The sequence below is a fragment of the Ascaphus truei genome, chromosome 3, assembly GCF_040206685.1.
Source record: "Ascaphus truei isolate aAscTru1 chromosome 3, aAscTru1.hap1, whole genome shotgun sequence".
Classification (NCBI taxonomy): domain Eukaryota; kingdom Metazoa; phylum Chordata; class Amphibia; order Anura; family Ascaphidae; genus Ascaphus; species Ascaphus truei.
In genome coordinates this window covers 340,244,504-340,257,171 of record NC_134485.1, presented here as the reverse complement: position 1 = coordinate 340,257,171, position 12,668 = coordinate 340,244,504, and the positions used below count along the sequence as shown (strand labels likewise).

Sequence of the window (12,668 nt, the reverse complement as noted above, 5' to 3'; positions counted from 1 at the left end):
AGGCACCGTTTACCCAAAGAGCAGTGGTGGCTTAAACTTCGTCCCATCCTCAAAATTCTTGCAAAATATGACATCATCTTGGACACGTCTGAAAAAGCCCACTTGGAACACCTTAGCCGCAAGAGATCTGTTGAATCCAACATCTAAGTTTGGGAGAGTGTGCAAATGCACGGCTTTGTCTTAAAAGGCTTTTTCCGAATATGAATATAAATGGATTGTTACCCCTGCATATTACAGTACTAGCATTAATACCTTGAGTAGTTGTTTTCGGCATGCAGTAGCTTTCTTTGGTTTTCAGTTATTTTAACATGTTTCAGTTTTCATGTTCAGTGTGCTTTGTAAAGTAGAAAATCAATCATTACAGTTTCTAAAATAAGTATATACTTCCCTGAAAGAAACAAATTATTTATTTCATGCAAAATAAAGTTACCTGTCACTCTTCATCTGATTTTGTAATTTACAAATCTACTTACGTAATTGGCACATTTGACACAGACGTTTGATTACAGGCTACCTGTACAGGCATACCCCGGTTTAAGGACACTCACTTTAAGTACACTCGTGAGTAATGACATAATCACACAATAGGCAAATGGCAGCTCACGCATGCGCCTGTCAGCACGCCCTGAACAGCAACACCAGCTCCCTATCTGTACCGAAGCTGTGCGCAAGCGGGGAGACTATAGAGCCTGTTACAAATACGTTATTTACATCAGTTATACACGTATATCACGATTGCAGTACAGTACATGCATCGATAAGTGGGGAAAAGGTATTGCTTCACTTTAAGTACATTTGCACTTTACATACATGCTCCGGTATGTTAATGCGGGGTATGCCTGTACTTATCTCCTTCCCACAATATGATTACAAAGATATTGTACTGAAATCTGTATACTTTGTTGCTGATGGTAAAAGTGATCACTTTGTGGATTGATATGTCTTTGGACTACTGCGGGTATCATGTTTTTTTCCATTATTGTCTCAATTGTTATTGAATCCATCGATTTCACACCATCTAACGACCCAATTTGAATGTTCAGCAAAACTACCAAATCGTACAAAAGCAAGTTTTACTACTAACAAATCCAAAACAAGTGACAGAAATTGTTAGGTAATGGTAATATATGTCATTAAAAACATCAGGGGGGGTGGGGGGAAACACACACACACACACTTATAATTTTTTGTTTCTTGGGCTACAAAAGAATACAAAATCATTAAACTAGAAAAAATTCACAGAGTACAGCAAGTATATACAAAGCAACAAGAGCTCTCCTCAAACGGGGATATTCATTCTCTGTTTGTCGGAATGAAATGCCTCCGATCAACCCAACTTAATTCATGAAAAGGAGTGTGAATAATCCATATTAGAAAGTATGAATTTCCAAATAATCCAAATCCTTAACTTTAATAATGTTTTAAAATATACAAGAGGTGGGGTACATGAAGCAAGCACGTGCGTTTTACAAAGTGACCCGGTGTCACCACATGTTTAGGGCATTTGTACGTGTTTAAAGTTTCCATCCGTTTGGGGGTTTCTGGCATGTGAACGAGGTACAATGATATTTGTTCCCCTGGAAATGTTTGATATTTGTGCTCTTCTGTCTGGCAGCATCTGAATGAGAAAACTGAGCTATGAACAATTACATGTTTGTTGTCCAATTACTAATTGGCAACATGAGGTAGAAAAAAGTGAGTTTCCACAGGTCAGACACACAGCGTCTGTGAACAAGATGGCTATTGAAGCTACAACCCTGTTAAAGAAGAGAATGTTATTATAAATTGGGGGGGGAAATGTTCCTTAGTGTCAGTTCTTATATGAAAAATACCTGGTTAAAGAGGCAGTCCATACAGCACATAAAACAAAATTAGATTTTATTTAAATATATGCAGCATTTGATTACCTTTACTGAACACAAATTATCTAAGCTGCCAATCAATTGGTTCTCCCTTGATTAATCAGAAAAGATACAGCTTCCTGGGGTTCATATAATGGCGCCTTTCGGTTTTAATCAATCCGTCAGTCAGTGTAACTCAGCAGCTACAATGTACCCTGATATTACTACGGTAAGAGCTATTGTTACAGTTTGCCGCTTAAACTGCTGGGAATATTGATAACAAATTATCACAAGCAGGAAAGTGTTGCAAATACCTTGCACTGCTGGGGAGGTGGGCTAAAGCCGGATATAGAAATCATAGGATGCTCAGTATTTTAAAACTTATTAAACATGGCATTAAGAGTTGAATTAAAAAAAACAAGTAGTATCTATTTCTACAAAACAGATTTATTTAAAAAAAAAACACAGGATATTGCTTGGATTGCTTCTTTTTAAAGAGAAGGTTTTAAGTGATTTAAATGGTATGCAGTTCCTTTAATGCAGTTCTAAACAAATTCATGTTTGCCAGTAATGTGAATTCAATGGACAATGAGGCAGGACACGTGGATGATACAATAATCAGGGTGGGACAATTGACAGAAAACCTTACTCAATATTCTTTAAACAAATAATTACGTTTTTGTATTGAGGAAAATTACATTTCTTCAAGAAAGTCCATGGCATTGGTGAGCTAAGTGTGATGGCCCCAACACAGCTGTAACATGCAACCCTTTATTTCACATACCACTTAAAACTGCTGCTTCCACTTTCCTGAATCCTTTTTGTGCACGGTATCTTTATCCATTCTGCAGATACTGAGCCTTGAAACACATGCAGTAGACACAGCGATGAAGTAAAATGCACACCAAACGCTGCTGTAGAAACCACAATCCCAAAGAACTATTTGGAGGGAAAAAACTAAAACATTTTCATCTTCAGAAATGTAAAGAAGAGAAACCAATTGGGGGGTCAAAAAAATCATATAAGTTTACTAAATCTAGCTACATTTTATAGGAATTATTAGTGTATGTTGCTAAAAAGTGCTGATAGGATGAGAACTTGCTCTCTGAGAAAGGTCTGTGGCCCAGTTTTAAGTAGGACCAGAACTGGAATTGATCAGATACTACGGGGGTTACTCATTAAACTGTGATCGTGCAGATTGGGGCACTATTGCACCAAAATATTTTAATTCTATTGCATTTGAATGAATAACCCCCTTAGTATGTCATTGCCCAAACAATTACACCCAAGTTTACCCTAATAGATCTGTAACAATGCAAAATGCAGAACGTCTGTCACTGGTGGCTGGAAGCATTCTACAGTATGTCCAACCTGCTCACTTCCCACTCTACATGTGACCCCTTTGAACAAGACTTCAATGCATTAACTTTGCAGCTGTGTAACCGCCAATTTAGTCTCGAGGATTTAAACTCAGTGTCTAATCCTTTGTTACCCTTCTCATTATCTTCTGTAGCTTTGAAAATATGAATTAGTCATATGAGCCAAACATGAGACTATGGTTTACATAACCCCCCAATACCTGCTCCAATGATTTTTCAACGCCTTGTTGAATACAGTAGTCCCTGCATATCACCCATGTCACTTTCTCTGCAGAAAAAAATTAATTGTATATAGGAAATGCAAAATGTAACTTACTATTTAAAGTAGTTTATTATAGAAGGGTTTTGTGAGCTTCTTAAACTATTGTGCATGTGTTTATAATCATCAGGGCTTAAAATTAAGCTTCGTAAATTACATTTCCTTACTATTGATAAAGTTGCTTGTAGATTAATACATGTAAATGTATGAAATGCTAGAAAATCATGGAGTAATGTATGTGCATTTACAGTCCTTGTTTCTTTTGTAATTATTGGATCATGTTTAATATTTGCTCAATTGTGAAACTGCTGCACAGAATTACCGTTCATGTGTTACAGGAATGTTTGTTTTGTAACAATGTGGAAAATGGCCACTTGTTAATCATTAAACTTGTACTGTCACGGAAATAGTAAATGATGTGGTGAAGAAAATAAGTTCATGACCTATATTTCTGCGAGTAGATAGTGCCTTGTGTCATGTAATGTTAAAATTAGCTTCTGTAATATTGACATGTGCACTTAGAGGAGAATGAAGCTGGCCTAGCCCGAATGGGTGGCAACAGCCGGTGACAAGGGGGTGCGGCCTCCCCAAACCTGGTTGGCCACAGAAGCGGCCGGGGGAGGAGCGGGGGAGGGGCCTCATGGACCGAACCTCCAGCCAGGAGCAAGCGTCGGTTACTTGGTCCTGGCTAGCAGCGGGGCTGTTAATGCTGGGGGTTGAAGCGAGGGGGCAGGTTACCGGAACCTACTTCCGGTTGCCCAATTCGCGTTACCCATCATCGAGCATTCTGGCACGGACTGGCGGTACGCTATCTACATTTATTATTAATAAACAAAGCCGTGGCCTATATTCCTCCAGACCATGTCCTCTCGTTATGCATAACGTTATATGTTGATAGTGTTAAAGGGAGAGGGGGGGAAGCTCTCGCCTCCTTGGTGATTGAATAAGTATTGAGTATAAGTAATTGAGCAAGTAATACAACGATTACAAGAAAAAGGGGGGGAAAAATGAATATTGAAATACCCAGCAAAATAATTACTGAATATTAGTGAAACGTTTATAATTTTACAGAGAGGTTTTTTTATTTTTTCAAACAGATGTTTATTTTTTGCAAAATAAAGTGTGGAAAGGGATACAGAACTTAGAAAAGGGGGGGAAGGGTGGCAATAAAAGTGTTTAACATACACATTATACACACAGAAAAAAACATGCAGTGAATACCAGAGCCCTGAACAATTTTTAAAATAGCTTCAGACTTCCACAACACGACCTGCATCAGAGAGAGGGTTTTTACGACCGTGGTGCTGACTTTTTTGTATAGCTCTTATATCAAAAAGTGTGTCATTAGCATTATATCATTAGTGTGTCCTTGGCGTGCAACACTATTCCTCCAGTCACTCGGCAGCAGTGCGCTGATAGCAATGATGGAGATTCAAGTTAATAATAAAAAAAAAAAGAATAAGAAAACATGGTTACCAAGCAAACCAAACATCTTATCATATCGAAGCATTTTTGATCCACATAGTTTTTGCATCTTTACACCTTACAAACACTCAACAGCTGTGAAAGGTGGTCTGGTTGTGACATTTGATGATTGATAGTTCTCTTTTTAATAAGATTTAGAGCCTATTCCATTGGAGACCTCAAAGTTTACACCAAACAACGTGTAAAGATATTCTTGGTTGTGTTTTTCTAGGCATCAAATTGAGTTATACAGTCGCAGATAAAAGAATCCCTAGGTAAGTGGTGTGTTCCCTTTTCTGTCCGTTGGCTTAATATATCTACATTCATCTCATCAACACCGCTGTATCATATCTCAGGTACCACATTGGGCACTGGTACTGTTTCAAACACTGTGTGAATATCTGATCATAGCTGATCATCTCCAACAGGGTTTCGGTTGCTGGATCTCTTGTCCACTCTATTTAGTTGTTTGTTTGTTGTGGTGTCTTTGTAATGATCTAAATGTACACAGTGGCAGCGAGCTCCATAGTGCAGGACAACTGGGCATAAAATATAAAGACATATATAATAAATTGTCAGATTGATGCAGAAGGGGAAGAGTTCTGTTCTTTTGTCCCTGGCCTGTTCTTTATGCCAATGTTCAGTACAACATGCCCATACCCTTGCTATTCTTGTCTCATGTTGTCTGGGTAGATGTGTCTTTGTGTGCTGCTCATTATGTACAGTGTCAGATTTTCCATTAGGCCCAGCCCTGGGGCGGCACAAAGTGCTGCCACCACATGCTTGCGCTGCACTATCGGACCTAATGGGAATGCCCTTGCCTGTGTTAGCCGCCTCCTTGCTGTCACTCTCCTGCTCGTTTGGAATCCCAGCTTCAAATGACGCCACGGACGTGGCGTCACACGGTGTCTCGTTGCCCTGGCAACGTAACGTCATTTGACACTTGGATGCCAAAGGAGCCGGAGGGTGGCAGAAAGGAGGCGGCTGAAACAGGGAAGTGCCGGGGGACGGCGGATTTCGAAATCCGCCACTGTTTACCTATGTTTTTTTGTGCTGTGTGTCTCTTGGTTGAAAAAAGACCAGGGGAACTCTAGGAGATATAGTTTGTCTGCCCCTCCTCCTTCAGGCTTCCTCTGACATTTTCCCCCCACTTAACTCCTCTGATATAATGTAGTCACTAATATTCTCCCCCCCCCTTTACCTATTAACCTATTAAAAGACAGTTTTGATGGGTTCCAACAGGGTTCCTACTGCTACAATAAGACGTGTAATGAAAATGCCCCTCTTTTCAACAGTTCACCTCCAAAATTGTCTTTTACATGGACCCTGCTGGATGAAAGAGGAAACTGCACTACATTTATAAGCGAGCTGTTGTCTTGGAAGTCTAATACAGTACTTTAGCAGTTCAACCTACGTCAGTACACAGTCTGCGTGTGCGCGCGCAGTAATTGTAAATTTGCATATTTATACATGCATTTGCAGTGCTGTATGTCTCATTTGAAAATTGTTGAAACGCATAGGCGTGTGGCGTGTGCGGTAACAGTGTCACATTTCAGCATATACAGTACTCTCCCCTCGCTCGCCCCCGCACACACACAGGATAATTTACTGCACTGCAGTATTTCAACTTCTTATCTTATCTACAGTACAGTACACCTCTCCCACACCATTCCTTTGAATGTGTGTCTTTCTGGTTTCAATCACATTCCTGCTTGACAGCTGCTGATTACTGCGCATGCGTCTGAAAGTTCACCACTGCTTGCTTGAGTGAGTGACCAAAAAGAAAAAAAAAAAAATTTCTCCTCATTTTTTATGTTTATTTTCTCCACAAGTAGCCTGCATAAACCATCTTGATATTACGATATTAAATCTGTGTTGTAGCTTTTGACTGCGACACTGCATTTGATTACACATGGTTGATTTGTGTGCTTTTTATGTACAGTACTGTATTTGGGGGTGCAGCGATCAAATTATTATGATGACCTGCCTTTTGAAAATATGCCATTTCTTTGAACTGCAGTAGAGCTAATCATTCATGCTGCTGTACCCTGTACCCCCCTCCCCCACGCACACACACAAGGCTCGCTCACGGATTTGAAACTCTTATCTACATTCAATCATTCAATTTTTGAAGCTTGCCATTGTGTTTTGAATCCGTCCCCAGCCGAGCATCACCTCTCTATGCGCCTGCTTGTAATCCTCTTTGAGATGGGAGCTAGTTGATTACTGCGCATGACTCACCCAACCCCCCCCCCCCCAACCCTTTGAAGCTTTGTTTACAGTAATGCTTTGGAAAATCCCTTCTCGAATTTGATATGTAAATCTGATTTGCACAGCACTGTGAGAATTGAGAGTTAAAAAAAACATTGACGGAGTCATGTCGTTTTGTCATTCTTTCTTTTTCTTTGGTGTAGGTTTGGGGGGGGGGGGGTCAATGATTATGATTATCATGAATGTAAATAAATATTTATTTTATTTTATCAGGAACAAAAAAAAACAAATGTAAAAATAATCATGAATAATACATAATGCAGTCTTTATTAAGTTCTTCTGTCAGATGGAAATTGAGGGCCGGTGGATAATCATGAATAATGCACATTGATAATAATATTAATAATATATAATATATAATAATATATATATATATATATAGTAATATAATTTTTTCCGTCTTTATCTTCTTCCTCATTCTGTGTACAGTACAGTAGTTCATTGAGAGAGGAGAGGTTTTGTGTACATCATGACTGCAGTTTAGATACTGTACACTTAACTGTACAAACCGTTCACAGACTGTACACAATACCCCCCTCTCCCCCAGTCCATCTTTTTTTTCTGAAAAGACAAGAAAACAAAAAATTAGTGCAGTTATGTGCATACTGTATTATGGCATTGTGTGCTATGTAGTACTGACAAACTAGTCTATACTGGAACTACTGTATACTCTGACTACTGTTAAATACTTTGTAACCAGATGGCTGATGCTGCTCTCTCTGGAAAGAAAAAAATTGAGCAGTTAGGTGCATACTGTATTATGGCATTGTGTACTGTATAGCTACTCCATATTGGACTACAGTATGCAGTTAGTACTGTCAAACTAGTCTACACTGGAACTACTGTATACTCTGACTACTAGGAAAGAAAAAATCTGTGCCATACTTACCTTTATCATACTGTACTTACAATACTACAGTACTATACCATACTACCTTCCTGATGCTTGCCCATTACGCGCGATTACAATGGGCAACACAGTCGCAATATGGTCAATATATTTATTGCATCGTTCCACGGTGAGTACATCGTTCCAAAAACTCAGTATGCCTTGCGCCAACTCATCCTTTTTGGAGGGTTTCACGACTTTTCGGATATGGTCCTTCAGCTGATGCCAGACCATTTCGATAGGATTGAAGTCTGGCGATCTGTCATTTGGAGGGGGAAAAAAAGGACAATTAGTTTAAGAGATACAGTACACTGTAAAAACAGTGGGGAAAAATGAGACACGGTTACCGCACTTACTCCGCTGGCATCTTCACCCAGTTGATACCACGCGCAAGGATATGCACGTTTGACGCGGTGTGCTTCGGATCATTGTCCTGGTAGAAACGGTGACTATCCGGGAACTCACGCGTGATGTATTCCACAATCTCAGGCACAATTTTCTCTTGGAAGAAAGCTTTATTCATGATTCCTATAACAAGAAAAGAAAAGTGCTCAAAAAACTGCACACTAGTACAGTACAGTGCGTAAGGCAAAAGCGTGTGACATACATTTTACTGTACCTTCAAAGATGACGATGCATCCTGGTCCACGCCTAGAGATGGCACCCCACACATGCATCTTCACTGGCTGTTTTGGACGCGGCTTCATAGATATGCGACCTTTTTTGTGGAATGCAAAGGTGGCAAATCTCTCCAGTGAAACAGTAGACTCGTCAGTGAAGATGCAATCCTGGAAAGTTTCTCCACTGTCGATCCATGCCTGGGCCTGGACCACTCTCTTGATTTTGTTAACGTCCCTTATCATAAGGTACGCTCTGTAATGACAAGGAATAAATAATTTTAGAGGTACAGTACAGTTTCTTAAACAACACTTTTACCTCCTGTACTGTCCAGTACAAACCTCACATGTCCATATTTCCATCCAATTCTGCGTCTCATCTTCTTTATGCTGGTCTCGGATACAGTGAGATTGTGATTTTTCTACAGAGTGTATTTGACCCTTAATGCACTCTTCTCATCATTCTCTTCACTTATTTTGCCGACCAGAAGAATTGTCTCCCTACAATGTACAGAAAAACAACAATCCGGTAAGTTACAGTGCAGTAGGCCACAAGCACAGCACATCATTTGCAGTAAAAATAGTATATAATGAGATAGATCTACACAATATATAGTTCTATTAATACGCACGCCAAGTACAGACAAAGAAAAGAGACCGGAGGAGTTAAAAGACACAGTGAGTGATTTCTTTCATTGCTGGAGCTTCCCCAGGTGATGTGTTTGATACATTGAAGTGGGACTAATGTATGGGATCTGGGTGGGTCTTAGGACTTCTCCCAGACAACCCTTCACAGTCTCCACGAGACAACATCCCTAATAGGGGTTATTTATTATTCAGCTCCCTTACTCCTGTCTCCATCCGGACAAGCAGCTTTTTATCATTGTTGTGGACTGATATATACTCTGAGCACTGGTTAACTTAGGGGGTCATACACCTCTATTTTTCTCCAATTGCCCCTGTCCAGATACTGCATTGTGCCATCTGCTTCCATGGATCAACCCCGAATCTACGGACGCAGGAACCCACTTGGCTCTGCCGTGCCTGTCATGCAGAAAAAGCGAAAGGCGGCGGCGGCGCCAGCCATTTCCAAGCCAAGCCCAAAGCGACAGGCTAAGGCTAATAAAGAAAACCTTCTGCTGACCCCAAAGCCTAAGGTTTTTAAAACACGTAAGCCTTATTATGTCAAGAAGAAATTCGGTGATGTACACACAACGCAAAACAAATGGCAGCCAACCCATCGAACCCGCAGGCCACTTCCTCGTTTATGCTTCGACGACTCTTCCGCCGCTCTCCCGGGAAACCCACAGGCCATCTTCGCCACTGCTCTTCGACGACGCTGCCGCTGGTGCCCCTGAAATCCACGGGTCACTTTCTCCTTTGCACTTAGACGACTCTGCCGCTTCTCGCCCGGAAATCCACAGGTCACTTTCTCCATCCCTCTTCAACGACGCTGCCGCTTCTCCTCTCCCGGAAATCCACAGGTCACCTCATCCATCCTTCTTCGACGACGCTGCCGCTTCTCTCCATGGAACCCCCATCTCATCCTCCGTAGTACCCATCCACCCAGATGTCCACAGCACCCCATGCACAAGAACAAGCTCATTAGACCGCATGCTGAATGCGTTAAGTGTGGATATCCACGGGAACTCTACTATGCTGGTAAAGATAGATCTGCTTCTGGAGACCATGCTAAATATGGATCAACGGATGCAGAAGATGGATCAACGGATGGAGAAGATAGAGACTGACATAGCGGGGATACATCATTTGCTCGGTGTTCATGCCCCTGTATCCCCGACGCCGGAGCAGGAGGTTGGCATGGATGTGATGAATGGGACCTTCGACCACCTTCCATCAGCAAGCGCACCCCCTCCACCAGAAGATTTTGTGTACATGTATGCCGTTGAGGAGGAGGATAACATGACAACCCCGTCAAGACCACGCCAGGAGACAACACGGCGACCAAGACAGGAGGAAATCTTCCTCCCAGACAACCTACCCTCGCCCGCCGCCACAGGCACACCCGCTCACAGAAGCACACCCGCTCACAGAACCCAACCTACATACACTTGCATCGAGACGGTGCCCGACATCATCCTGCGCGAGCTTCCCCAGCCACTCAGGGAGAAGTATAGGGTGATGAGTGCTGGTTTACCCCACAAGTATGCCATGTTAATTTTTAAGCACCACGTGCCCTACTTGGTGTACTGCGAGTGGGCATACAAAGTGAACTATGAAGGAAAACGCAAAAAAAAGGCGCTTTTTGAAAATTTAAGAAAGACTATTGTGGAGGAATTGCGGCGCTTTTTTTCAATGACAGATCCTTCAATGAAAAGCGTTTGAGTCTCCATTAATGGCATTTTGCACCATACAAAGCATCGGCCCTGGAAGGACAATCTGGTGGGGTACGCATTTGCATGAGTGTTCAACTGTTGTTTATTTTTTGTAAATGTTTTTGTAAATGTTTTTACTTGCTGTACTTAAATAAAGGAGATGTTGCGTGTTTTAACTTGTATTAATAAAGAAATGTTTTTACTTACTCTGCACACAGGACCTGCACAATTCCAGTCCCCGAGGGTCACAAACAGGCCCGGTTTTCAAGGTTATCCTGAAAACCGGGCCTGTTTGCGGCCCTCGAGGACTGGAGTTGTGCAGGCCTGACTGACTGTTCTGTACACCATCCTACTGTAAATGTTTTGACTTGCTGTACTTAAATAAAGGAGATGTTGCTTGTTTCAACTTGTATTAATAAAGAAATGTTTTTACTTACTGTACACACAGGACCTGCCCAATTCCAGTCCCCGAGGGCCGCAAACAGGCCCAGTTTTCAAGGTTATCCTGAAAACCGGGCCTGTTTGCGGCCCTCGAGGACTGGAGTTGTGCAGGCCTGACTGACTATTCTGTACACCATCCTACTGTAAATATTTTGACTTGCTGTACTTTAATAAAGGAGAAGTTGCGTTTATTAAATTTTCTGAATAAAGAATTTTTTTTAATAACACCATACTGTTGTGCTGTACTGTAAATGTTTTGACTTGCTGTACTTAAATAAAGGAGATGTTGCGTGTTTCAACTTGTATTAATAAAGAAATGTTTTGACTTGCTGTACTTTAATAAAGGAGATGCTGCGTTTATTAAATTTTCTGAATAAAGAATTTTTTTTAATAACAACATGTGACTGTAAACCATACTGACTGACTGTAAATGTTTTGACTTTCTGTACATAAACGTTTTCACTAGCAGTAAACCATACACCTGTTGATGTTTTGAATTGCTGTACATTTAAAATGTTTTTACATTGTACAGTATTTGTAAATAAATGTTTTTGTACTTACTCCACCAATAAAAGAAAATGTTGATTTGTTTTAAATTGTTCCATTGTCTCCTTTTATACTGTATCAAAATACAGTGTTTCTAGAATGTACAGTACTGTCCAGGCATACTGTACTGCATACTGTACTGTATACTGTAGGCATGCTCAGTACTGTACATCACAAGAGTATTAAAACAATACATGCTGTACGGGTATAGAATACACATATGTACTGGAATACATGTAGAATAAATGCATACTTTTTATTTTCTCGGGTTTATTATACAGTATATATATAAAAAGTATTGTATACGGTCTGAAAACATCAGCATACTGTTTCAGGTATTCTATCCTAATCAATAACAACGGCCACTAAACTGTAGACTCCGGTACGTGGTTTTTTAAATCCGATTCAGCAATGTGCAGGCATTGTTACACAAAGCGATATTATCCATCGAAATCCCTCCATTTGCCGTTTTCCGCATGAGATGACAAAGTTTTCTTTTCTGAGGAAAAACAAAAGTACAAGTTTTACTGTAATGGTCAGTCCCCTAAAGAAGTTCCCACAGTCAGTCCCACCAATAATTTACTCGGGGGGCGTCTCCTGTTCACATGCGCATGCGCCTACTGTC

General features: G+C 40.8%; 1 protein-coding gene across 2 annotated transcripts in view; it reads left to right on the top strand.

Annotated features, from left to right (window-relative positions):
- The window catches only part of PFKM (phosphofructokinase, muscle), a 104,711-nt gene extending 100,798 nt beyond the window's left edge, over nt 1-3,913 (top strand). For both annotated transcript variants that reach the window (XM_075591667.1, XM_075591666.1), the window contains exon 23: nt 3-3,913. In XM_075591667.1, the coding sequence (XP_075447782.1) occupies nt 3-147 (145 nt within the window). In that variant the 3' untranslated portion in view covers nt 148-3,913. The remainder of the gene's footprint in view (nt 1-2) is intronic.
- The last annotated feature ends 8,755 nt before the right edge of the window (nt 3,914-12,668 follow it).